This window comes from Acipenser ruthenus, chromosome 5 (genome assembly GCF_902713425.1).
Source record: "Acipenser ruthenus chromosome 5, fAciRut3.2 maternal haplotype, whole genome shotgun sequence".
Taxonomy (NCBI): domain Eukaryota; kingdom Metazoa; phylum Chordata; class Actinopteri; order Acipenseriformes; family Acipenseridae; genus Acipenser; species Acipenser ruthenus.
Genome location: NC_081193.1, coordinates 15,282,248 through 15,310,046, shown reverse-complemented (window position 1 = coordinate 15,310,046; position 27,799 = coordinate 15,282,248). Strand labels below are relative to the sequence as shown.

Genomic DNA, 27,799 nt, shown 5'->3' with positions numbered 1-27,799 from the left:
TCTAGAAATATTTCAGTTTATTTGACATTTTTAGTAGTTTTAGTTGTGAAGAATAAAACTAAACCCCTTATTACCCAGTACCAGAGTGGAACATGGTTTTATGAATGCGATTACTTGTTCTTTACACCGTTTCAAATGCAGGATCTCTTAAGTACATACAGAGAAGCTCTGCTGCCAATAATAAACAAAAACAAAACATACAAGCTTATTATTTTAAAAGGAGCCTATAAAAAAAAAAGATTCAGTTTACATTGCATAAAGTACAGGTTTAACAGAAAAGCACTGCTGTGCATATTTACAAACACCGAGTAGCATGCTTTGTATTTCCGAAACTCAACCCCACTCAGTTTTGGGTCCATCTTTGGTTTTTAGATGAAGTCACACAAATGCCTTGAACACAATGACAGCAATTGTACTACGAGTAACTTGCAAAAGCTTATATTAATAAGCACAGACTTAATTTTTCCAGCTAATGTTTTTGCTTTAAAACCACACTTCAATTTCACACAAACCTTGGCTGCCATTGTAATGAATTTGTCATTCTTATATAAAAGTAAATCTGAAAGCGCCCATGCAAAGAAAAATTGTTACAATAACATGAATAATAATAATAATAATAATAATTCTGCAGTTGTCAGTATGGTTTAGGTGTTTTGTGTGGGGGTGGGGACACAACTATCTATTCTGTATGATTTGTCCACAAGGGTCCAGGATCTGGAGATTTGTACGATTTGTTTAATTACTATTGATTAAGAACAGCAACATTACACCATTTAAGACACAGCACTAGTACATGCAATAGGCCTCCAAAAAGGTTTATAAAAAAAAAAGATAAGCCACAAATACTTAACTTAAACAAGCTTAATTTTAATTTATCTGCAAAACTGTTTGAATTTCCAAGGAGTGCCATTCAAACTTTATCCCCCCCCCCACTCCCATCACATTGTGTAAATTAGTGCTATTTCTTTAAAGAGTAGCTTTGCAATCTTTACAAAGGTTTCCAAATGGAAGAAATCAGCATGCAAAAGAGTTATGAAGAAAAAAAAAAAAAAAACATACGAATGATGTAAAATAACTGCTTATGTGATAAAATGGGAATAGCTTTTTCCTATCCAGAACAACAAATTCAAACTTTTTGCACTTCTGTTTAAGTTCAATTCAAAGATCGACACCCATGGTGAAGCAGTAAGAATTTAATATTAAAACTGTCATGTTTGAGCAGTTGTACCGCTTCAAATGGCTGAGTTAATGCTCCTTCAATTCCATGTAAGGCACAGGACAAATTAAATCCCACCTAGAGAAGTTCAACTAAGTTCTACACAAGTGTTCTTGTCAGTTTTGCACTTGTATACAGATTGCAATGACAATGAAATCCCACTATTGTACAAAAACTGTTAATTCTAACCTGTTTATTCTGATACAATTTTTGCAGATTTGAAACCATTGTTATATATGCTGAGGTTGATCAGGAGTTGACTATAATACAACCAAAGAAATATAATAATAAAAAGGATGTAGTGGCAAGTCTGAGAAGGTACATAAAGAAATGACATGATTTAATTATCTATACATTTGTTTTGAAATAATGATATTGTCAGCAAGCAGTCATGAATGGAAGAACAAAAGGAGGGTTAAGATAGGGCAAGGAGGTATGGGGCGTTAAGATTAAGATGGGTAAAGTGGTTTATTTCCAGCGTAGAGAAACAGACAGAGAGAGAGAGGAGATAGAGATGAGGAAGAGAGAAAAACTTGTTCAGCTGCAGCACTTGCTCTTCCAACCCGTTACTCCACCTCCACTGCCGATATCTACATTTTCACTGTTGGGCTCTTTTACAGGGGTCTGCAAGAAAACATTTAGTACAAGATTAGGTTAGCTCTTGCACAAAATCAAAATCTCTATCTATATCTATATAAACTTACTAAACTTTAGTTATAAACTAAACTTTAAATCGTTAAATTTATCTTGAAGTGTATTCATTTTAGATTATACTGTATTATATAGCCTTGGTGGATACTCCACATAGCAAAATTATTTGGTTTGTGGTAGGCATTTGTGGTCTGTTTTACAGCGCTCAGACCAAAAATCTTAGTATTCCTGAAGAGATAATACAGTGGCACCCCACAGCTTACTAACCATGCAGAACACTGGTTCTTAAATTTTACCACCCCCTTCCCTGGTTTATTACTCTTTCCAGCAAGGTAGCCAATCTGAATTACTCACTTTCTACAGTATTTCTCCGACTAATTGCACAACCTTAAAAGACTGAGCAGCATCCATGTGCAATACCTGCCGAAGCAAATGTTTACCTTTCGAAGTATGTCTTCTGCTAATGTGAGGAATGCCTTCTCAATGTTGATATTTGCTTTTGCACTCGTCTCAAAAAACCTAATGCCATGTTCTCTTGCAATCTGAAAGATAGAACATTAATTTTAGAACCTAGGTGGCGCAAATAAAAACAAATAATTGCGGAAAGAATGCAAGTAAAAATAAGTCAAGTCTAATTGTGCAAAGTTACTGTCGAATTATACTGACATGTTTAAAAATAAATAAATAAATAAAATAAATAAAGGAGTAGGATTAATCACAGCAGCGTACAGTGACAACCAGTTTTAGTTTAATCCCTGGTTGGTTTTGGTTTGTGAAATACATAAACTCATTACAAACTTTTTTAGAAATGACTTCATTTTAGAAATGATTCCATGCACCATCTCCAGGGACTACTTTTACAAGAAGATTGTTACCTTCAGCACTGGTGATAATCTGGTTGCTTTTAGATTTATATGCAATCATTACCAACATTATCAATGCTAGGCAGGCATGCAGACATTTGCGGCCGTAACTCAAGTGCTAGTGCTCACTCATGGTAGGTGTGCAATGTCAATACAATTAATCATTAATTTCGCACACCTAAGTGAGCACCAGCACAAATGTTTCTGAATAGGTCTGTTGTGCTCAACAAAATGAACACAGATACAGTAATCAGTCGCATATCCGGGCATCACCAGCATTCCCTCGAAGGTTAAAATGCATACATTTTTCGCAATAACTGGCAACAACCTTCGCACTCAGTTTAGTAACTTTCACAAGTTATTATCATAAATATCAACCTCAAATTGAGACTCCAACATCAAGGTAAACCTTTTGAGAGCATTCTTGCAAAGCATTAGCATAAGCATATTTGCATCTGTCTTGCAGCTGATTCTCTGATTTCCCTCTGTAAAAATGCACGTCACATTAGTGCACAGCTCGCTCTTACTGGTACAAGGTGGGTGAAGCAGGTGTCTGGCAATTCTGCCTCTATGGAGAGTGCTGCTCATGAACTTTGCAGTTTTGAACTTGTCGTATAATTGATTGCTAATCAGTGAAGAATAATCTTTCTGCATTACTTAGAAGTATAAATACTCTGGTAAACATAAATAAAAATCACAATACTCATACTTTGACAGTTTTTGTTTTATTTCCCTTTTAAAAAACACCCATTTCAGAAATATCACCTCAAGCGCTTGGAAACTGGTAAAAATGTAATCAGAATATTAGTCGAAAATACACATTTAAGTGTATAGTAATTAACATTAAAACATTTCTGTGACGTCACCCTTTGATCTTTCAGTGGATTATATCTACGAATCATCTAACTAAAGTGGCAGTGTGGCTTTGTAGAGAAGGGGAGTGCGGGGCAGATGTATTGTTGATAAATGAATCCACACTTTGAGCTACGAATCCACAGAAAACTGTGGATTCGTTAACAAACCACAGTCACAAACAATTCACAAAAAATAAGCAGCAATTATAATAACAATTAGCTATACTTTTATACCGTTTAAACATAATTTATTTCCAATTTCAGCACACAGTACAGTACAATATATTTTCTTGTGCTTCGGAAATAACTTTAGCTTTTTTATGCAAACCAACTCCTGATTTGGCCAAAAGTTTCATTTTCCCCATCAAGAACACTGCGAAAACTTTCAAACACTGGGTCATTTAACAAACTTAAAGTGCGTCCCTGCAGTCTTAGAAAATGCTGTCTACATATTACAAGTTCGTATAGTGAATTACCACAGTACTCCTCTCCGTTACATTTTCTTAATTCTGTCACAAAACAGCTAAGGCTGTACGACAAAGTAGCATTATCCATATTGACTAAATCTCCACTAATTACATGCATCTCAGATTTAAAGTCAGCTTTTGAATTACTTTCATTTAACCAAACTTCAAACAGATTCACAGCCCATTTACATTTTGAGCGAGTACTTCCAGAAAATCGATCGCTTGCAAAGATATTAACTTCTTCATTCGTTTTAGGTGCAGCAAAACGCTTACTTTCTGTTTTCTCCTTTGTTTTTTTCATTCTTTTTATTTTTAATGCCACCTTCATGGTCTAAATTTAAAACAAAGTCCTCGTTGCTATCTTCACTTATAACACTGTTGTCTGTGTCAAAGGGATTTCAGGTTCTGACTTGGAACTCATGATGGCACACCAGCAAACTCATACACAATGTAGCCTATTAATATAAATGTCAATTACCAAATTAGAGTTCAATTACTCTCATTATTGAACAATTGTCAATTAGGAAGAAATGTTTTAAATGGGATAAACCACGGTAAGTGTTGAATCGGTAAAATAATCCAGTGTCTCGTGTCTAACGGCACTCGAAACGGTGGATTATTTTACCAATTCAACACTTAACGTGGTTTATCCCTTACATAGAAGCGCCAGAATTTCAAAACTACCTAGAAGCGCCAAACCAATCATTTTAACCAGTAGCTTTTTAAAACAGCTGTAATATGATAATGAAAGACAAACGATCGTATAAAAAACTCAAGTTTGACTTATGAACATCAAATCAAACATTTGCATAGCAGAAACACCATAAATGGATAACAGAACATAAAATATATTTCAAAAGGAGCAGTACAAAACAACAAGAAAAGCTTAAATAAAATAAACGGGCAAGTGCCGAAAAAAGTGGTAACTTCAGGATTTGCCCAAAAGCCCTTGGCGAAACTAGATTGGCCCAGGCAAAACTAGACTTGCCAGACCACTGGGTTTCACCCTTAACATATATAAATCAGGATGATTCAGAATCAGAGGCAGAGCCACAATAATTGTCTTGTTTAAATTTAAAAGGAAATTGTACAATTGCTGAGATACTTGTTGGAATATTGTTTCAAAATTGTATCATGCAACAAAAATACATTTTAATGCGTGGCCTAAGGTTTCTCACTGATAATGTACCCTTTGTCAGTCAAAATAAAATTTCTCAGTATCTAAAAAGCTTAGAGGGAACACTGCCTGTCACATCCATCCATCCATCGCATTTATGTAGTGCTCTTCATGTGTTCAGATCACAGAGCGCTTCACATAAAAAGAACAGGTGACAGTTCTAACACTTAGGCAGATCAGAACAGATGGGTTTTCAGCAGCTGACCAAATGTCACATTTCGTCTGGGAGAACATTCCAGGCTTTTGGGGCATAACAACAGAAAGCTCTCGAGCCAAATGTTTTTAGATTAGCTCTAGGGATCTGTAGCATTCCTGCGCTAGACGAGCGCAAAGTGCTCTTTGGAGCATGAGGGACAATTGGATCAAACAATTGGTCAGATTTATACACCACTAAGAGAACTATATAGTCCATGCAGAACTTCACAGAGAGCCAGTGCAGAGACTTCAGGACAAGGGTGATGTGCTCAGTTGATTTTGTCCTTGTAAGAATTCTAGCTACAGAGTTTTGAAGCAGTTTAAGTTTTTTCAAGGTGCAATCGCTAACACTGGAAGAGAGAGAATTGCAGTAACCTGCTCTTGACATGATGAATGCATGGACAAGCATTTCAACATCTCCTTGTGAGAGCACTGGTTGCTATATTTCCGCCCTAACCGTTTATTCGTCATGATCAATCTCTTTAGCAATGTTAGTTTATTATTGAACAAAGACTAGTTCAGAGACTGTCGATCCTACCAAAGTGTTTGTACACTGTGTTGTATGTGCTCCATGCTCAACCATTGCTGGTAGTGTCTGAGCTGTTCAGTGTGTTATGTAAATAAATCCTGTTTGCCTGCAGGGCGTAACAGCTTCAACCTCTGTTTCAATCTCATGCCTGTCAGTGAACAGCGATTGCACGTACCCACATGGCGATGTCACAAGCATTAATACTCTACAAGGGATTTAGGGGAGCTCCCTAATAAAAGCTGAATCTCAAAACAATAAATTGTGTGAATATAGTAAACAGCTGTGTATAATGGTATTTAAAACAGGATTCATTTATCCACCTTTTTACATATCCGCCCTTACTCGTCCCACCGCAGTTGGATACGCGACAGATTACTGTACCAACATGCAATACCAGTAATTATATATTTTTTCTAAACCTACATTAATTAAATAAAACCCATTTGACTGTGGAAAAAAATACTTTTAAACAGCGTGTCTAAAATTAACTGCGCGTGTGAAAATAAATTGGACTTGACGCGCACTTAATAAATGGACTGCAAAGGGTTAATAAGCAAGTGCCAGTAGATAATTCACTGGTCATATAATTATCTTGAATGTTTAGCTACAGTTTTATTTATAAAGACTGTTGATAAAAATAAACACACAAGGCTTGAAACCACTCAAGGCCGCTCACATACCTGTTCTCCCTTTGCCTTTGGTACCACACGTTTGTCCTCCATGTCACACTTGTTGCCTAGCAGCATCCTCTCAACATCTTCATTTGCATGCTGAAAAAAAAAAGAAATGGATTGTGGGTAAGACAACTATCGTACAAGTAAACACTAATTGACCTAGAACAGCACTGGAATGAATTCCTACACACAAAACAGTACATACAGTGATTGGCTGAGAAGTTTGTTTAAAATAACATATAAAAAAGTATTTTTGAAGCAGTCATCAGTACAGTACTTGGGAAGAGATAAATACCCAGAAGTTAGAAAATCACATTAGTCTTGGACCCAGTCCTGGGTTTCAGAACAATTAGGTTTATTGCTGAAATGAACAGATGCCATCTTAAATGGTTTAGGAGATATTACAATATTTGATTTAAAAAGCATGAGGATTCTGATTAACTAGGCTGTTCATAATCTGGAGGGTATGTTAATCCTATTTCATCATGGCAACATTCCTACTGCTCCATTCCTATTGTTGTAGAAATAAAAATGCAACCAGTAACAAGCAATACTGTGCAGACATACAATGCTGAAGAGTGTGGTAAATGACCAGAAAGTAAACAATGAAATCAATCATTAAATGGATTGTAACATTTCACAGTAGTTAACTCGATTTAATTTTGATGCTTTTCCCCTTTGAATGCCTGTTCTCCTGATTGCTAGCTGTGCTAATTATTCTTAATGCCTGACTGCACATGACTGCAACCATACTGTTAGGCCTGACAACGTAGCTATTTTCCACACCGATTAGGAAATACACGCATAAAAGTAGAACTGTAGGATGTCATTCTTTAATTCATAATTCTCAAAATAAAATATGTAGTACTTTGTGTTTAATATCAGGAAGATGTCAGCCAAATTACAAATGTCAAATAATTCAAAATAGTATGGATAGTAACAGCAGAATATTTATATAAAATACACTTGATTTCGAGACCACAAGCGAGTCTGCTTCAGGTGAGAAGTGTCAACTGAAGGTAAGTAAAGTTCCTCTTACTGGGCAGCAGAGCCTTAGGGGAAAAACAAACAAAACACAAACAACTCATAACATAGGTAACATTCAGTTTCACTTCTCACATGACCTTTGTGGTCTTGAAACTTGTGCATTTAACACTGATCTACAGTTGATCCTAATTAAAGGCATCACCAAAAGAAATACCTTAAGTGTACTAGTATGTGGCCCAGCATGTTTTACCCTTATCTACATACAAGTCACTAAGACAGCAGTAGTGTTGTCTCCTTGCAAAGGTAGCTTGTGCAGAGTTAAGTGTGTGTGTGTTTACTTGGACAGTAAATTAACAGCTCTGCAAGCTTCAAAATAAACATACATATTTTGTACACATACAAAAACTAGTAGTAACAAGCGATATCTGGCACTAATTAAATCAAATTAGTTACTGAAGTGTACATCAATACAAAATAAGTGTACACAAACAAAAGAACTTCAAGGTCACAAGTCTACAGTAGCTCAGATATCCCAGCCTTTCTACCACTCCTCAACAAGCTGAATGTTTCAATTATTATTCTTTTAATTGGATTCAGAACACACACCCTTCATGCTCTTTAATGCATTTACTGACCGAATTACCTCATCAATGTTCCGCAGCCACTTGCTTATGTTTTCAAAGCTTTTGGCATTTGTGATGTCGTACACTAGCATGATTCCCATGGCACCTCTGTAGTAGGAAGTTGTGATTGTGTGAAACCGCTCCTGTCCTGCTGTATCCCTGTTAACAAAATGAAAAATAATAATGTAATCTATATATGTGAATTCTAGGATAGGAGTACAAAGTCAAACAAAGTCTTCCAAATGGAATTGTCATTATATTAAAAAAAAATGTTTCAAAACTGGATGAATAGTTTTGGTTTTAAAAAAATTGCACGGTTAGTTTTTAAAAACAAATTCTGTAACAAATATTTTTCCCACAGCAAACTTATTTTGAGCATCGGGCACATCGCCAAAAAAAAAACTAAAAAAAAACATTGTATTATGGTAGCTTAATGTAGTCCATCAAATGGTTCTTGAGTGATAAATGACTTGCACTATAGTTGGAATTAATTCATGATTCCCCTCCCCCCACCTCATTTAAATCTCAACAAGAGTCCATCATGGTCGTTTTATATGCACACTAGTCCATCATGACATACGTTCTCATCGGATCAGGAGTAGACAAAATACTGCCCAGCTATTAAACTACTTTTCCTCCTCCCCTCCTTCACATGTATGCAGGAGTAGTTTTCTCTGAGTGACTGATGTTCCCAGATTGCTTTCTATATCTGAACACATATTACTAACAAGCCTTTAACATCATTAAACAAAGGTTTCACAGGAAATAGCTCATGTTTTGGGTGTGGCAATAAAAGCCAAAGTGCAGTTTTTCTATACAGTAAATGCAGCTTATTATTGTTACAAAAAAGCACAATCCCTATTTTCAGAATTTGTTTCAGAAATCATTGTTGATCAGTGAAAAAATAAACTGTATCTAATCAGCTGCTATATACTCAAGTCAACCATCTTTGCAGAACAGCTTTTTGTTCTGCTGGTCCCTGGCCAAAAAGAAATCCAGCCAGCTTCACGCTTTATACTGAAGTTGAGTACTAAACTAGAAAATGTGCTGCAATTCAGGGAAAGTGATGTACACAGCAACACACTAATAAAAATGTCTAGCTTTGGCTTGTACAATACACGTGATCCATCTTGTCCTAGACATCATAGAATAAAGATGTGTATCAAACATGACAAATACCTCAAAACATTTGGTCAATCTGAAAACAAAACAAAACAAATCACATGACCACAAAATTGCAACCATAATAGCTCACAGACAAATGTAATTGTTGGCGTTACATTTTGCCCAAGGAGTTTCAATAACCTTCAACATACTACGTCTACATTTCAAAACGTTATACAGTGGTGCTTAAATTAGTATTCAGCCCAAAAAGAAGATTTTTACTGGATTTTTTTAAATTCACAGGATCATCTTTGAAGTCATAAGCTATCAAGTACAAATTATAAAAAGTTTGTCAACGGTTAGCCAATACAAGAACATTTGCATAAAACAGAAAACCACTCTACTCACCATATCTGCAACTTGATCTTCTTTCCCTGTAGTTCAACTGTTTTGATCTTAAAGTCAATTCCTAAAATATGCAAGTGAGAAAATACATTTGCTTGAGAATATGCACGAGGCCAGTGATCAAATATTACATTTTAAAAGTTATGTAGAAGTTGAGTACAGTTTTTCTGTAAGACAAAGCCTTGTGAAATAAATAGGTCTTTAAATTGCTGAAACTGTATTTTAACCCATAACAGTTAACACTAATTGGACATGAACCAAGCCAGAGCAATGCATTATTTCAATTATAAATTTGCACCAAAAATATATTATTTAGGCCTACTTATGAAGATCATTTGTGTGTTACAGCCTCTGGATACATCGTAGATAAATTAAGCCTTTTGGTTTTGGGGGGGGGGGGGGGGGGGGGGTTAATCCTTGCACCACTGTGTTTCAAATTAAATAGGAAGTAGATTCAGCATAAGATATTCAGTCTTTACAGACTATATATATATATATATATATATATATATATATATATATATATATATATATATATACACACACAAACGTGTGAAAATAAATTAGACCTGGCGTGCCTGACGCGCATTTAATAAATGGACCACAAAGGGTTAACTGGGTTTGGCCCACAGCAACTGCATGAAATCCGTAGTTGTATGGGCTTAGCCCGTAGCAACTGCATGAAAACCGTAGTTGTTACAGCCAAAACCTAGCAGTTGGCATCTCTGCACACCTGACAATATTCTGAGTAAACAGAACTTCTGAGCAGCCAGAAATTCTGTTTTAGCCAGGATTACAAAACAGACCAAACTCTTTCAAGCAAACTGTCTGTTTATGAACATAATTGACATTTTATTTATCATCATGCAATCAAAGAAACCAAAAAAATGATATTGCAAAAGACTACCGGAAACTACAATAGTAGTACAGTATTTCATGTGAGATTTCGAAATGTCACATTTTTCAATTTTTGGAAAACTACAAAGCAATATGTAATTTGATATGTTAACATAACATTAATTCTATAGGGTGTGATGCAAAGGTTTTGGCCATAGCTGTAATATCCCCCCATATAATCTACTAAAATAAAATATTGGTTTATCAAACTTGTTTTTCTGTCATCTATATGGAGGTGTATGAAATGTGTAATCAACTTAGCAAAGAAACTCACAATACATTGCTGACTTCAAGCAGCCTACTACTAAAGTGTTAGAAAATATAGTGATAACAGTATCACATTGGCTACAGGAAGGGTGCTTATAAAATACTGACCTGCCTTTCCTTGTATGAAATATGGGAGGGCTCAAACAGAAGGGTGCGTGGACACCTCCGTAGACAACAGTTTAATTCATGATTTTTCCTGCCAAGCACGTGCTGTCACCACTTGGTTGCGATTGGTTAATCCACCGACGGCACCGCTCAACAGCCAGAAAAAAATCGCTCTGGATTCAATTTGAGCAGCACCGCTGATCTGTCCAACACCATATTAAAGCAATGACAGCGATACAAGCGACAAAATGCCTTGCGTGCCGCACCACGCCTGTCTGTCCCAGGCTTAAATCTGTATTCAATTCTGCATTATGAATGTAGCCACTCTGTCCATTGACACATTTCACTAAAGACTTCAAAAAGTTATGACCCATGAATAAAACCTATTGTTAGAACACACACAGGCCATCTTATATCAAATTCTGTTTTCTGGTAAAATCTATTTGATTACTGCAGTGTTGGTTTATAAGAGTGTCCTATTGAGAAAGCCTTCTACTTTATATGTCTGCGAAGTAGACATTACATTTACATTTCAGTTACAGTAATGGAGAATGACATGCTTGTGCTGCATGGTAGAGACTTTACAGCAGGAGTGACCCCAAGAAACTCTCCCACCCACACAAACAACCACACGATGAATTACCAAAAAGCCTAATGGAAGAATGCAATGAGCAGCAGTTTTGGCTGAATAGAATACTTTTAATGCATTTTTCACCCAACCATAGTGCAAATTAATAATATTTGCACTCATTTCTTAATTGACATTGTTAGAATTACTTGCCGTAATAATGTACACAGTTAACCAGAACTGAATTAAAGTACATCAGCAAGGACACTCTGGTTTAAATAACAGCATTTTGTTTACAGATTTTAAATTCTGAAGTTAGTTCACACATGCAGGGCTTGAATTTCATTTTTGTGTGCAGGGGGGATTTCCCCCCTGTGCTGCAGCCAATTTTAGGGGGGAATGGCAAGAAAAGGCACTTTTGCATATAAAAAACTATATATATATATATATATATATATATATATATTACTGCATCATCATTCACACTGGTGTTGCTTTAAAATAAGCTGCTTTCAGGAGACCTACAGCTGTTCATCACTGTGATGAGACAGAGCACTCTCCACTGCTTTTGCCATTGCCTGACGTGAAGTTTTTGCATGCAGCAGAAGAAAAAGGTGCTTTTCTTTTTAACCAGCACTCCATTTTTTTTACAACTCTACACTCAGCCCTATTTCCGCCTGTTCTTCACTGTTTTAATTTATGTATGTTTAACTACTGGATAGTTTGTATTGCATGCATGTAACATATCAAATGAAAGGCCAGGGGCTCCCGAGTGGCACATCCAGTAAAAGCACTTGCGTAGAGTGCCGGATGCGCCCTATAGTCTGGGCGTCGCGAGTTCGAGTCCAGGCTATTCCTTTGCCGACCGTGGACGGGAGCTCCCAGGGGGCGGCGCTCAATTGGCCAAGCGTCGCCCGGGGTGAGGGAGGGTTAGGTCGGCCAAGGGGTTCTCGGCTCACCGCGCACCAGCGACCCCTGTAGTCTGGCCGGGCTTGCCTGTAAGCTGCCCGACAGCTGCATTGTCCTCCAACGCTGTAGCTCTTGGGTGACTGCATGGTGGGTCCGCAGTGTGAAAAAAAGCGGTCAGCTGACGGCACACGCTTCGGAGGACAGTGTGTGTTAGTCTTCGCCCTCCCGAGTCAGCGCAGGGGTGGAAGCGGTGAGCTGAGCATAATAAAATAATTGGCCATTCCAAATTGGGAGAAAATAATAGGCAACGACTAAATAAAAAAAAAAAATGAAAGGCCACAAAATTTCCTTTCATTATTTTTTCCAAAATAATCATGTTTGGTCACTGCTATATATATGATATATATATATATATATATATATATATATATATATATATATATATATATATATATATTATAATCATAGATGGCTCAAATAAAACAAAACAAACAAAAAAACACTGCACCATGAACCAGGTAGGTCAACGGTGAGAGTAATATGTGCGTAACCTTCGGTGCGCTGGCGCCCCAAAATGAATGGAGCTGAGTTTTAAGAGTTAAAGCGAAAGTCACCGCTTGCAAAACAACACCTAGATAGACGTAATATCGTATTTCTTTTTTTTCAAAACTGTTTACTTACTGCAGTGTACTGAGTTTCTATAATCCTTAAAGATGGCGGCCGAGAATCATGTACGAAAGTTGCGCGGTACTTAAAATATCCAGCACTACTTTTATTTATTTATTTATTTATTTATTTATTTATTTATTTATTTATTTTAACCAGAACTACTCAATGCGGCTCATAGTGCTTTCATCACCGACACCCACTTCCTTAAAGATTGTTGTAGAGCAGAAGGAAGCAAGTTTTCATCCAGGACAACCTTGTACTTGGCTTGATTCATGCCAAAGCTGCCCGATTCCAGCCTTGCTGAAGCACCCCCAGATCATCACCGATCCTCCACCACATTTCACAGTGGCTTGTAGGCCTCTCCAGGTCTCCGTCTAACCATTAAACGACCAGGTGTTGGGCAAAGCTGAAAATTGGACTCATCTGGAGGTGCTTCAGCAAGGCTGGAATCAGACAGATTTGTCTTTGTGAAGGACGCATGAAGCAAGCCAAGTACAAGGTTGTCCTGGAAGAAAACTTGCTTCCTTCTGCTCTGACAATGTTCCCCAACTCTGAGGATTGGTTTTTCCAGCAGGACAATGCTCCATGCCACACAGCCAGGTCAATCAAGGTGTGGATGGAGGACCACCAGATCCAGACCCTGTCATGGCCAGCTCAATCTCCAGACCTGAACCCCATTGAAAACCTCTGGAATGTGATCAAGAGGAAGATGGATGGTCAGAAGCCATCAAACAAAGCCGAGCTGCTTGAATTTTTGCGCCAGGAGTGGCATAAAGTCACCCAACATCAATGTGAAAGACTGGTGGAGAGCATGCCAAGACGCATGAAAGCTGTGCTTGAAAATCAGGGTTATTCCACCAAATATTGATTTCTGAACTCTTCCCAAGTTAAAACATTAGTATTGTGTTGTTTAAAAATGAATATGAACTTATTTTCTTTGCATTATTCGAGGTCTGACAACACTGCATGTTTTTTGTTATTTTGACCAGTTGTCATTTTCTGCAAATAAATGCTCTAAATGACAATATTTTTATTTGGAATTTGCATTGCACACCGTTTGTCTTTGGCTGTATGTCAAGCTAGTCATAATGTAAATTATCTCAACACATTTCAAGAGGTGTTGGGATCAATATATAAATACTACAGCCACAGTCCGAAGAGAATGCAAACCCTGAAAAACATGCAACTTGTTTTAGCCAAAGCCCAGATTAAATTCAAAGAGGTGTGTGAAACCCGATGGTTAAGCCTTGAGGGCTCAGTGCAGTCTGTACTAGAAAACTTAAGACTCCCTGATGGCAGCGTTAATGGAAGATAAGCAGCAACCTGGAAATGCTCTTGCAAGTGGCCTTCTAAAGTTAATTGGAACTTATGAATTTATAGCTGTTGTTCATTTCATGGCTGATGTTATGGGTGTGATTGGAATTTTGTGTCGCACATTCCAAAAACAAAACATAGACTTTAGCTATGTTAGCATGGCTTTGTCTTCTACATTATCAGCTTTAGAGGAATTAAAGATGGCATCAGGGAAAAACCTAAAGAACTTCGAATCCACTGTACCAGCTGAACCAAATGGTACCTTTGAATGGTCTGGTCATGTAATTAAAGACAGTCAAGAACAGAGGGCTACATTTTCAAAACTCAAAACACAGTTTTTAGACAATCTGTGTGAAAACATACATAAACGTTTCGAATGTCGTGAAATCTTCTCTGCGTTTTCGGTGTTAGATCCAGGACATTTACCAGCACCAACATCTAGTGAATTTTCCTCCTATGGGGAAACTGAACTTGTAAACATCTGTAAAGCATTTTCAAAGCAACTGTTTGATCCTGTGACTGAAAATGATGCACTGTGTGAGTGGAAACTAGTGAAACCAATGCTAAGTGATAATTTCAGAAGAAACACCTTTGTAGGCACATGGTCAAAACTGTTGGTCAATAATCATTTTAAAACTAGCTTTCCGTGCATAACAAAAATCGCTTCTATTGTAAGTGTAATACCGATGTCAACAGTTGACTGTGAGCGTGGTTTTAGCCGCTACAATGTAATCAAGTCAGACCTACGAAACCAACTTAAAGTGAGCCGTGTAAACCTACTAATGCAAATGTCTGTCAACTCAAACACGCCTGATCTTGACAAAATATCTGAATTTGATTTTGAAAAGGCTTTCAGATATTGGTGTATGGACAAAAAACGCAGGGTTGTAGTTTGAATCTATAGCAGAGAGGAGCTGAAAATCTTGTTGGAAAAGTGAAGCAAGGATATTGTACCAAACCACACATATAGTTTTGTTAAAATGAAGATGATTTGTAGTATATAATATTCAAACAATGTTTTTTTTCTTAATAAATCCTAGTATAAGTACTTCATAATGCATTCTGTGTCTATATGTAGCTTTTCAGGACAAATAAATCTCTTTCTTGAGTTTTAAAGCTGTAAAAGACCAATTTATTTAAACTGTAGAGCATTATTAAAATTGTTTAATTACATAATTGTTTTGGTCAATACAGTGATTTAATGTATAAAATAAAAACAGGATTTATAACACCCTTGAAGACTTGAGCTGTGCGCCAGTAGTGACTACTGAATATCTGGAGTGACTAATGTTTTTAGAAAGGATTAGGTCACTAGTGACTACAAAAATCTAGAACCCAGGGGAAACCCTGTTCATAGGTAATATTTTTTGTTAAGAAAAACAACTGCATCACTCAACTACCGTTCTCTATCCTCTCCTTGTCCCACTCCTTTGCAACCAATACACACTCCTGATTCGCTGGTACAGTACTCCCCTGACCTCCCAACTCCCACCTCTCACATAATAGGGTGCCGCTCCTAAAATGCCTTAAATCATGTAATAAAATACTGCACCGTTCAAAAGCGATAGTATTTCTGATAAACGCCGCCCTTGAATAATCGCCACCCTCAATTAAGTGCCTCAGTCGTTTAACAATTTAAAATATACGCAGCGCCGCTAATATGATAATATATTTTGTAGAGATATTTGTGTGTCTAATCCTTAAGTGTGTGATTTATAATACTCTTTATTGTTATTGCATCTGGGGAGGGGGACACACGGGCGCTTTAAGAGAAATTCAGCGGGACATTTTATTTCAGGGGGCCATTGGCGCGGCCTAGCGCAAACACTGCAGAATGTACAGTGCTGTGAAAAAGTATTAGCCCCCTGTCTGATTTTCTGCATTTTTGCAAATTTGACACTGAATGTTATCAGATCTTCAACCAAAACCTAATATTAGATAAAAGGGAGACTGAGTGAACAAATAACAAATTTCATACATATTTCATTTATTTATTAAAGAAAGTTATGCAGCACCCAATGCCCCTGTGTGAAAAAGTAATCGCCCCCTTAGACTCAGTAACTGGTTACGCCACCTTTAGCAGCAATAACGGCAACCAAACGCTTCCTGTAGTTATTGATTAGTCTCTCACAGTGCTGTGGAGGAATTTTGGCCCACTCCTCCATGCAGAACTGCTTCAACTCAGTGGCATTTGTGGGTTTTCGAGCATGAACTGCTCGTTTCAGGTCCTGCCACAACATCTAGGGGCTTAGGTCTTGACTTTGACTAGGCCATTCCAAAACTTTATATTTCTTGTTCTTCAACCATTCTGATGTAGACTTGCTTGTGTGTTTCGGGTCATTGTCTTGCTGCATGACCCAGCTGCGCTTCAGCTTCAGCTCATTGGACAGATGGCCTGACATTCTCCTGTAGAATTCTCCGATACAGAGCAGAATTCATGGTTCCTTAAATGATGGCAAAGCGTCCCCAAACGTTGGTAATGGTGACTGTTGGTATGACGTTCTTACTGTGGAACGCAGTGTTTGGTTTTCACCAGACATAACGGGGCCCATGTCGGCCAAAAAGTTCCACTTTTGACTCATCTGTCCATAGAACATTGTTCGAGAACTCTTGAGGGTCATCCAGGTGCTTTTTGGCAAACTTGAGACGAGCATTCATGTTCTTCTTAGTGAGCAATGGTTTCCGCCTTGCTACTCTGCCATGAATCCCATTTTTGCCCATTTTGTCTTTCTGATGGTGGAGTCATGAACACTGACCTTAGCCGAGGAGAGAGAGAGGACTGCAGATCCCTGGATGTTGTTCTAGGGTTCTTTGTGACTTCCTGGACGATTTTACGCCTTGCTCTTGGAGAGATTTTGGCAGGACGGCCACTCCTGGGAAGATTCACTACTGTCCCAAACTTTCTCCATTTGGACAATATGGCTCTGACTGTGGTTCGGTGGAGCCCCAGAGCCTTAGAAATGTCTTTGTAACCCTTTCCAGACTGATAGGCATCAACAACAACTTTTTTCCGGAGGTCTTCAGGAATTTCTTTTGTTCGTGGCATGAAGTGCCTCAAGAAGCTGTGTGCTGACAACTTCACTCTGATGGTAAGGGCCAAAGTTAGTCAGATTTATATTGGGCAGGGCTGGCCCAAATCAGGCCTGGTTGTTATCAAACAGCTGACCCTAATTATCCCTTTAATTGGGTTGAGTTAACTAGGGGGTGCAATAACTTTTTCACACCTGAAGATTGCATGTTTGATTACCTTGCACACCAAACTTTGGTGTCATTTTTTCTCTCAGACTCCCTCTATATACTACTACAACACACAAAAAAAATCTGACCAAATACGATGTGAAAAATTTGCAAAAATGCAGAAAACCAGACAGGGGGCAAATACTTTTTCACGGCACTGTATGTTGCAAGAGTCCTTTTTATGACTTCCAACATCTACAGCAGAAGTAATGTGTCAGTAAATAACACAGGAGCTATTTAAACAGCGGAAGCCTTTGCCTTTTAAACTATCCCATCCAAAAGTATTCTGACTTACCATTGCGCATAGCACAAGCAATCATTTGACGACAAATACTTTATTCAAGCTCCCCATTCATATCTCTTCCAAAGAGAACAATAATGAATACAACTGCATTGTGGGCAAAATCTAGTCCAAAAAAATACTGCTACGGTTAAGAACAGAAACAAACATAAAAAGGATGTACAAAAGAAGGTTTGAGCCACCAATACAATCAATACTGCAATAATCTGACAAACTGAATTTAAATGGCTCACATATGACTGTGTACTAGAATGAAATACCCAATGCAGCTCTGATTAACAGCTTATTTTAAGTGGGCTTAATTCTTCTACCATCCAAGGAAACCTTCATTTCAGGGAAATGCCCCAGACTAAGTGATGCGGGAATGTTCCCAGTCAGTTAATATGTGCACAACTAGAATATTTATAGGCATGATAACTGACCTTCTTTTGAACTGCTGTGTTTAAAGCAGAAGCATCACAGCAGGAACATCCAAGAAATTCACTGTGAACATGACAGAAAACAAGCACAGGAATTAAAGTAAAGGGTTTGACTGGTTTTAAAGATTTATTAGCAAGGACAACGGAAAATATAGCATACGAGTCTAACTGCTAAGTGTCATGCTGCCTTACGAATAGAACAGAGACTACCGCTATTCTGTCTGCAATGAACTTTTACACAGGCTGTCATGGAGTTAGAGATGTTAAAGTTAAATGCCCCAAAAAAGCATAATCTATTATCTCCAGGTACAGTACACTTGCTATTATTGTCTAGTTTGCAAATCTCTCTAGTAAATATAATGCACACATACAGTTGACATACTGTAGTTCTGTTAAATATTCCAGAATGTTACTAGGTAATATTTGCCTACCTCTGTAAAGCGCTTTGTGATGAAAGGCGCTATATAAAAATAAAGATATTATATATTATTATTATTTACGACAACTGCTGGTAACCAGAATGGAACTTTTTTCTAGAATTTGTATGTCACACCGTCATCCAACTACACTTTTCTAAATTTTGAAAATGTGCGTTCCAAGTGTGGAACTCCTGGAGAGAGTAGGCCATTGTCAGTTACGTACAACTGACATCGTCCCATGGATCTAAATGCAGAAATACAAATACCTTATTCCTTCAAATTTAAGACGCCCTTGAATTTAAGACGCAGCCCAAATTTACCACCCTCAATTTGAGGAAAAAACAAAATATCAAATAAATATGCATTTACAAAGATACAACCTCACTTACGCTGCTGTATCGTTCAAAACTGACACGAAACAGCGTTGTTGTAGATTAACCACAGAGCTTGTTTATTGTGCTGTGCACTGTATAATACTTAAGATGGCGTCTCTGTCGTACACACACCACCACTCACTTACGACATCACACACCCTGGCAACAGCAAGCATGACACACCACACCACTCCACAGCACAACAGCATTGAACACTGCTTGGCATGTCGAAAAATATGGAGGTCTGATCAGCATTTTTGATCTGTCCAAGCTGGTACTGTTTGTTAGAAATGCTCAAATTGTAAGAGTTTCTCTTGGTATTCCTCAGGAAGCTTGGTTTGTTTTTTTCTCAGCAGTGTCACGTTGCTGTTTGTGTATTCGGGCAGACGCCTTTGTTGTCTTTTCTAGGCAGTCAGTCACGTTGCTGTTTGTGTACTCGGGTAGTCACGTCTTTTGTTGGCAATATTAATACACGCATCACTATACTGTACTTTAATTTAAGACGCAGGCTATTTTTGAGAAGCAAAAAAAGCGCATCTTAAATTTGAAGGAATACGATAATACGATTTGCCAACGTGCTTCCCCACGATTGTCAGAAGAACAATTCTCCAATTAATCTAAAAACATGTGTTTATATTGTAGATTTTCTTATAAACATAAATTACAAATACAGTATAAAGTCAAGGTTTACACACTGCCAGAATGTCACAGTTAAAACCACTGAAATATCAGTACCAACATGAAGGTCCAAGAAACGCAGATGACCAACTCCCGGGGATGCGGGTACCGGTGTCCTTTGCACACGCATGGCTTATCGGGAGTCTCAGGTCTGTTCGTCTTACATGGGCAGCCCCACCGCAGGGAATACAGCTCAGGTTTGTGAGGTGCAAGCTATAGAATGTCGATGGCCTCATACTCTGCATTTCAGTTCCCACTGTGGAGAACTGCGACACCCACAACCGAACTTGACAGGGAGAATCACAGAACACAGCTGTGTACAGAGCACAAAGCCAATATCTCAAATGCAGATGTGTTAATTCTTACACACGCCATTGAAAAATATGAATTACTCCTACTATGTATTTTTATTTTTATTTTAAATATATAAAGTTCCTTATATTACACTGAGTACCAAATACTAACTAGGCCTACTCATTTTACATTTGATAAATATTCTGTGTATTGCCAGAATGTTCCAAACTATAGAGTATGGCAGACTTGGAACAGCAGAACACAATCAAAGGATATCAGATGACAGTCATTTGAAACTGCCAGATCGCATGACCTATAGGCCAGCTTTTATAATGTTTAATAAGAACAGTTTTACAGGGTGGACAAACAGTTCATAAAATGGTTGACAAAAACATTTAGCTAGATATGTTGCATTTGATTTAAACTCTGACAAGTAAAATAGCAGATAGGATCAACTACTGCACTTTCTGGCTCAAAAACTAGGGCTATCAGGGGAGCTAAAGGAGCAGCTTATTCAGACAAGCTAATGGGAGAATCATCCCAATTACTCTGCACTGTTGACATCAATAAATCACACCCCTCGAAAGTCTATTCAAAACAGTGACATCACAGTCAGCCATTTAACGGTATTCTCTTCCTCAGCCAAGTATATCTTTTCACTGAAATTAACAATGGACTAAAAGGTTGGTAATGATTAGAAAATAATTATAGCTGGATTTTAAATTTGTTAACTATAAAGCAGTTTATAATGGATTTACTACCGTCAGTGTAAATGGGTTACATCAGTACTCGCTTTCAGTCTCAGTCCATGCACTTCTGCTCATGCTAATATTTCTCCACACACAAGATTCACCTTATAAAACAGTACACTACAGATAAAGAAACATCACAAAAGGTCCATAATTACAGGAAATAAAATAGCCAGAACTAGAGTACATGGTGTTTCTAGTGTACTTGGAAACAGTCTCCTTTGCTAGTATAAAGTCCTGAAAGTATCAATTTCTCCACTGGAAATTCGTCTCCTTGTACACTCAATGCACTCTCTAGTCAAGTTACTGGTGAAGTAGTAACAACACTCTATTGGATAACTTCTTGTGATGTTCTTTGTCATTGGACGCAGTGATTCCTAACTATAAAAAGTTTAAATGGTTAAATATGTTAATACTCTTTATATAAACAGAACCAAACAATTACTTTAAAAGTAAAAACTGGGAATAAGGGAGATCAGTTTGTCATTCTCCGTGTCAAATTTACAACAGCTTGCCATTTATTATGTAAATGCATGTAAAATAAATGGTATTACTATAGCTGGATTTATAAATATTGCTAAAATACTGCCTCATATTCTGTGAATACCCCCCACCTGACAAACTGTATAACTAATATTCTGCCTTTTAAAAATATACTATAAGATTCTAAAATTATGTATCATTAATAAAGGCACAATATGAGTAATTCACTAAATTGTTGCATCACAACTTTAATTATAAACCATCAAAGTTTCAGCCACAGAAGTTTCAAGTTCTTTATTGATTTACCCCTAAGTAGTTCAAGCATCTGTTTGTAACCTTACAACTATGGCAATATGATTTTATATCTTAAGTGTATAATTAAAAGCGCTATTTCAACTAAATTGCCATTTGTAAGTTATATTACATTACAATTAAAGCAATTTCTAGGATTTACATGAAGCTGCAATCTAATATTAAACTACTATACTTGTCATATGTAGGGGATTTACTATTATCCTGTTTGGCATTTATAATGTGGACTGTAACAAAGGTATAATCTCTTGTTTGTCAAACATGAGTAGTGGGCTGGTAAAATTAAAGCAAAACTAACTGCGTTTGGTTAGTGTTTCATATTAATTAGACTGCCAGCAACAAAGTTATTATGCAGTATTACAGTACATGTTAGGGCCCCAAATCTTTACATATATGTAAATATTTAATATTGAGCCAAGATGGCAGCCAGTGAAAGTGACAGCTATTTTGAGATGTTGAATGAGTCAAATATGACTAACCCCATCTTTAGAAAAAGGTCTGCGTTTGTCGGTCTATACATTAGGTATGGTCAATGTATATGCAAGGTACACACAGTATTTAACCAACGCCCCCTCTTGAATTCGTCAGATGGACGAATGGATATGAATATAGCATTCTTTGGGGGCAAATGACAATGCGGCCTTACTAACTATTTAAAGGCCTAGATGTACTACTACAATTCTGTAAAATACAACAAGGTCATGTGTTAAATAATACAAATAAAACAATGGTTTAATTTCCCTGGGGTGACAAAACAGAAGGCCCGGTTACTGATTTTGCCAACGATGTACGATATTTTAATAACATATCCCAAATTACAAAAAATAAATAATACTGTCACACAGTAGACACCGGTCGACGTTCTTACACTGTCGCTGTAGAAAGAGTAGGTGGATAACTGGTCGATGAGTCACGTCACGTATTTCTATGTAACAATATAAAATATAACACACAATAAAAGCAAATCTTACCTATAGTGGAAATGAAGGTGGTATTGAAGGCGTCGTCGGAGAAGCGGAACAGGACGCAGGTTTTACCTACCCCCGAGTCCCCGATTAGGAGCAGCTTGAACAGCAGGTCGTACGTCTTCTTCGCCATTTAATAGAATATAATTTTAAAAGATAATAATGACTCGTTCAAAAAAAAGCAAAAAACAAACCAATGAGATCCGATAGAAAAAGAAAACCCTTTATATTAACAGCTTCGTAATATAAATTTCCTTCTCAAATCCTCGATTTAGTATTACAAATAATGGGAGTTGCAATGTGTTTTTCTAGATTTGAGCTGGTGTTCTTTATATGTTATTGATTTATTTCCAATCCTATTTCTTTTTTTTTTCACTCTTTCTTTCCCTCAGTCGGGACAAAATGGCTCCCCTCTTAACCAGACTTGCTACAATTTCTTCAAACTACTCGCTAATTTAGTCTCGTTTTCCCCCCACATGCCAACCACTTCTAGTCCGGTAATTAAGAATGTTATTTTTGTCAAAAGTTGGAACTTTGTTTAGTTTACTCTCTCGCAGATATGTTTCTCCTTTTCTCTTTATTTCATACTCAAACACAGACGACCGCCGTCGCCTTCGAATGGAGCCCCTAGGCGACACCCTGGATTTTAGTGACACGCCTTGTCTCCGCCTTTCGCCGTTGCCTTTCTCCACTCATTGGTGCCAATGTGTGTCTATCTGACTGAAGCTGGTTTATGATTGGCTACAAAATCGCCAAATTTAGGGTTTGAAGAGCGGAGAATGTTTTGAAACTGCACACGTCCGTTTGCCATTTTGGCTTTATCTATCCTGCTACTGTGTACACACTGCCGTCTATGATAGATCCAAAATGGCGTTAGTTTCATAACCTCCACTTATTTAAAAAACACCAGGGTGTGCTGGATTGAGGTTTGGGTTTTTGACGTGGTGATGATCTGTCAGCGAATCAAATGGATTATGTCATGCAGATAGCAGAGCGCAGGCGTAGTGAAGATCAGCCGACAAAATGGGGTGGGTTCGTTTGTATGCGGTGTAAGTGGTGTTTAAACCTGTTGGTTTAGTTAGTCTGTGTCAGAAGGAGTTTCCTTTTTAGAAAGTCACGTATGTGCTTGCTACTTCTCATCTACAAATAAAAGGCAATCGTTAAATTAAATGTAAATTTCAACATTTGGGCACATTTATAATTGAAGAGCATATACATAAGAATATAAGAAAGTTTACAAACGATAGGAGCCCATTTGGCCCATCTTGCTCGTTTGGTTGTTAGTAGCTTATTGATCCCAGAATCTCATCAAGCAGCTTCTTGAAGGATCCCAGGGTGTCAGCTTCAACAACATTACTGGGGAGGTGGTTCCAAATTCCCACGATTCTCTGTGTAAAAAAGTGCCTCCTATTTTCTGTTCTGAATGCCCCTTTATCTAATCTGCACTTGTGACCCCTGGTCCTTGTTTCTTTTTTTCAGGTTGAAAAAGTCCCCTGGGTCGACATTGTCAATACCTTTTAGAATTTTGAATGCTTGAATCAGATCGCTGCGTAGTCTTCTTTGTTCAATACTAAATAGATTCAATTCTTTTAGCCTGTCTGCATATGACATGTGCACGCATTTCCTTGAATCTCTACTGCATTCAGTTTGAGAATTAATCTTTTATACTGGACTTTGTCAAAAGCTTTATGGAAATCTAAATAAACCATGTCATATACATTGACCTCATCCCTAGTGTGGGCTAATTATAAGGCTGTTTAGTTTACAGTGACCACAAAATGTATACTAGTGGTAGGAGACATCGCACATGAGCACTTTCATATGGACAGAGGTTAACAATGTAACAATAATTGGTTCTTTTTCAATGGAAAACACAGGTAATGGAACTTAATGAGTAAGACCATCAAAGCTGCTAAGAAATAAAAAAAGCAACTTTGTGCTAAACATAACCGTATATTCAGCAGAGTCACATTACCTCGGTATTACAGAGGTCAATCATTTGAACCCTCATTAGTGTCTGGATTAACCTGGGTATGAGGTTTGGTTGTGCCACACCTTTGTCCAGGTTTTGTCATTTGTCCTGGAGAACACCTTTTAGTTCCTGCAGATTTACTAGAATGCAGTTGCCTGTCAACACAAAAGATCAAAACATGTTTTTAAGTTGATGAAACCGTTGAGGCTAGGACAAAGCAGTTGGGGTTGTCCATTCAGTGTCTACCATGATTGATTCCATAGCAAGGCATCTTCAGTCATTCAAAAAAAATGAAGGAGTGCCAGAACCAAAGCCATTATTCAGTTAGGCTGCTTCACAGGGGTTCTAGACGTTGCAATCAATAGGTAGATTATGAGAACTTGCATTGTAGTTTGGAGCTGCTGAATCAATGCCATTAAAAACAGCAGCCAGAAAACAGAACCAGCTTCAACAAATAAATAACCCATCCAGTTTACTCTGAATTTTCTCAGCTGTTCCGGTCTCCCAATGTTTTATGATGCCAAGTCTGCCACATAAATAGCTGGGCTGTGCCCAGGTCTTGCTCATCATATCAGGCCTGTGTACTTGTTGCTTTCATCTCTGTGGAACAGCTAAGCAGTGTTTGGGCTGCCTGCTGAAATTGCAGCTTGACTTAACATGTTTGTTCAAACCCCACCTATTAGAACAAAGACAAGTATATGCATGCTTACAAAGAATAGGTGTGGCAGAGAGATGTATCAGGTAGTGTGGGGGTTGGTAGGAAAACTAATGGCCACCATATCAGAGTTTGGAGAAGAGATTACTTATTGCAGAGAACACATAATAATAGAAGTATCACCCTTTTTATAGATATGTATTCACCCTTTTTTATCTAAAATAGCATCAGTAGTACAGCATGTAATACAACAACAATAACACAATAATTGCATGCTGTACATGTTAAACCTTTTTTTTTTAATGAATATAATTTCATCTAAACACTTTAAATGTGTATGCAATTCTGGCAGATGTTTAAGGAAATCTGATGCAATTTTCAACCCCACTGGGGCTATACATGCAAAAGCATGTTTCATACACTACTTGATATTTAATTTATTGTTCTTAATGCTCTGTATTGTGGTTTAATTCTACCAGTGTGATGAAGCTTCTCTGAAGATAAAAGAAAATGTATATGTAGTTTTTAACCTCATCTCACCGTCAGATGACAGACTCTGTAATGTCAGTGAATCAACCTGGACCAACTGATTAACTCAAAACTGAACTCAGCCATTGTGATCCTGAACACACCCGTAGCTAGTCTGATTGCAGCTTCAACACTGAAGTCTGAATTGTAGCAAAGGAATTAAGTAGGAACCAGGAAGCAACGGCAACATCTATCATCATATCTGTATATTTCAAATTAAAATAAAAAGATTGTCAACATTAGCTAGTATTAATAGCATACAATAATGGATTTTAAAACTTCCAGTCGTGGGTTGTAGGAGAAAGTCTGTATATGTATCACATGTATCACAAGGAGGCTGTGTGGTCCAATGGTTAAAGAAACGGGCTTGTAACCAGGAGGTCCCCGGTTCAAATCCCACCTCAGCCACTGACTCATTGTGTGACCTTACGCAAGTCACTTAACCTCCTTGTGCTCCGTCTTTCGGGTGAGACGGAATTGTAAGTGACTGTGCAGCTAATGCATAGTTCACACACCCTAGTCTCTGTAAGTCGCCTTGGATAAAGGTGTCTGTTAAATAAACAAATAATAATAATAAGTAAGTAACTGAAATGTTTTTTTTTCCCATTTCATGCACATTCGCAGCATTATGTTTTATTCCACAAGGGATGGGTGTATGCCTACATAGATTAAGTGTTGTCTAGACTATCCATCCAATCTGTTATGGGAATCTTTCAATTATATTTTGCGATTGAAAAAAGCAAATGTTACCAGACACCACTTATATAACATCTTATATGAGCAGCTGATAGATAGATAGATAGATAGATAGTCTAATTCATTATTCTTATTCATAATATTACTATGCAGGATGTTCTGTCTCCAGTAGATGCTCAGTTGCTCTGCTTCAGGGATTGTTGCTCTTTCAGACTCACAGGGATCTGAACTCTGTTATCTAATCCAGAGCCGTCAAGGGTGACCGGCACTCAACTTCTCTTTGTATTGTGCTGTCAGTTCTCTTCCAGCTGCCCTGACAGCTAAAGCAGTAAAGTGAGTGAAGCCCTGGAACAGCCTGTCACAATATTAGGATGGAGAAGTTCACACAAACAGCATCAAGACAGTGTTGCTTTTATACTGTATACTCAGGGATATGGTATAAAAATAAATGTAATGGTATGGTCGGGTATAGTATATGTTTATGGCATGAACTTATACTGATGAGTTAATCCTAAAACAAGGAGATCATAAGTTCTAACTATAGTAGACTGCTGTTATTGGTAGTAAAACCTTTTTTCTCAGTGTGTCCTCCTTTTGACTTATCCAGTTGTGATAAAACTTGACATTGTTTAGTATCAGTTATTGACAGTGTCAGATTATTGGCTCAGCCTGTCTGTGTATTTGTCCTTCTGTACAGTATGTCACACTTACATTTATGCACAAATCTGGAAAACAACTATTTAGTTTATTTGACTTTTGTTTACTGGAGAAAGCCTTTTTATTCAAGGGAATAAGTGTGTTTCTCAGTAATTTTCTATATAAAATAACCCTGGGGGGCACTCCCCTATTCCCCAAAAAGTAAAAATTACAACTTTTGCTTAAAACATAGTATTGCCTTAAAGTGACTATTCATTTTTCAAACTGGGAGGATTTGAAAATTAGACATGGTAGAACCGTGGGCCTCCAGTCAGAATTATGAGGACTAGTTTACATTGCTGTTATTTTGTAGGTTAGTTATGTTTTGATTTTGTTGTCTACACATGTTTGACAGATCCCTAATGTGACATAACTAAATCAGAATTGTTAAAACAAACAAACAAAAAAAAAACACGAGTACTCTACATGATCTAAACTACAATCTTTCCTGCAATTTCAACACTTACTGTAATACATGACATAAACTAAATTGGCTTTCCATTAGGTCCATAGAAGGTAAATAGATGTTAAGGGTATTACTGCCCCC

The 27,799-nt window shown here is 37.5% G+C and overlaps 1 protein-coding gene across 1 annotated transcript; it reads right to left on the bottom strand.

Moving 5' to 3' along the window:
• On the bottom strand, positions 1–23,356 carry LOC117402983 (ras-related protein Rab-10). Its single transcript, XM_034004759.3, has 6 exons — positions 22,712–23,356; positions 9,749–9,809; positions 8,257–8,395; positions 6,633–6,722; positions 2,308–2,409; positions 1–1,840 (listed from the first exon to the last, which is right to left on the bottom strand). The coding sequence occupies exons 1-6, from the start codon at positions 22,836–22,838 to the stop codon at positions 1,754–1,756; spliced, it is 606 nt and encodes a 201-aa protein (XP_033860650.1). The 5' UTR covers positions 22,839–23,356; the 3' UTR covers positions 1–1,753.
• Between the last annotated feature and the right edge of the window lie 4,443 nt (positions 23,357–27,799).

Excerpts from the sequence above, each read along its gene's own strand:
- LOC117402983 (XM_034004759.3), bottom strand. The coding sequence starts at position 22,838 with ATGGCGAAGAAGACGTACGACCTGCTGTTCAAGCTGCTCCTAATCGGG. Across the intron at positions 8,396-9,748 it reads AAGATCAAGTTGCAGATATG|GGATACAGCAGGACAGGAGC; the intron begins GTGAGTAGAGTG and ends TTTTGTTAACAG. Across the intron at positions 6,723-8,256 it reads GGCTGCGGAACATTGATGAG|CATGCAAATGAAGATGTTGA; the intron begins GTAATTCGGTCA and ends TTTTTTTTTCAG.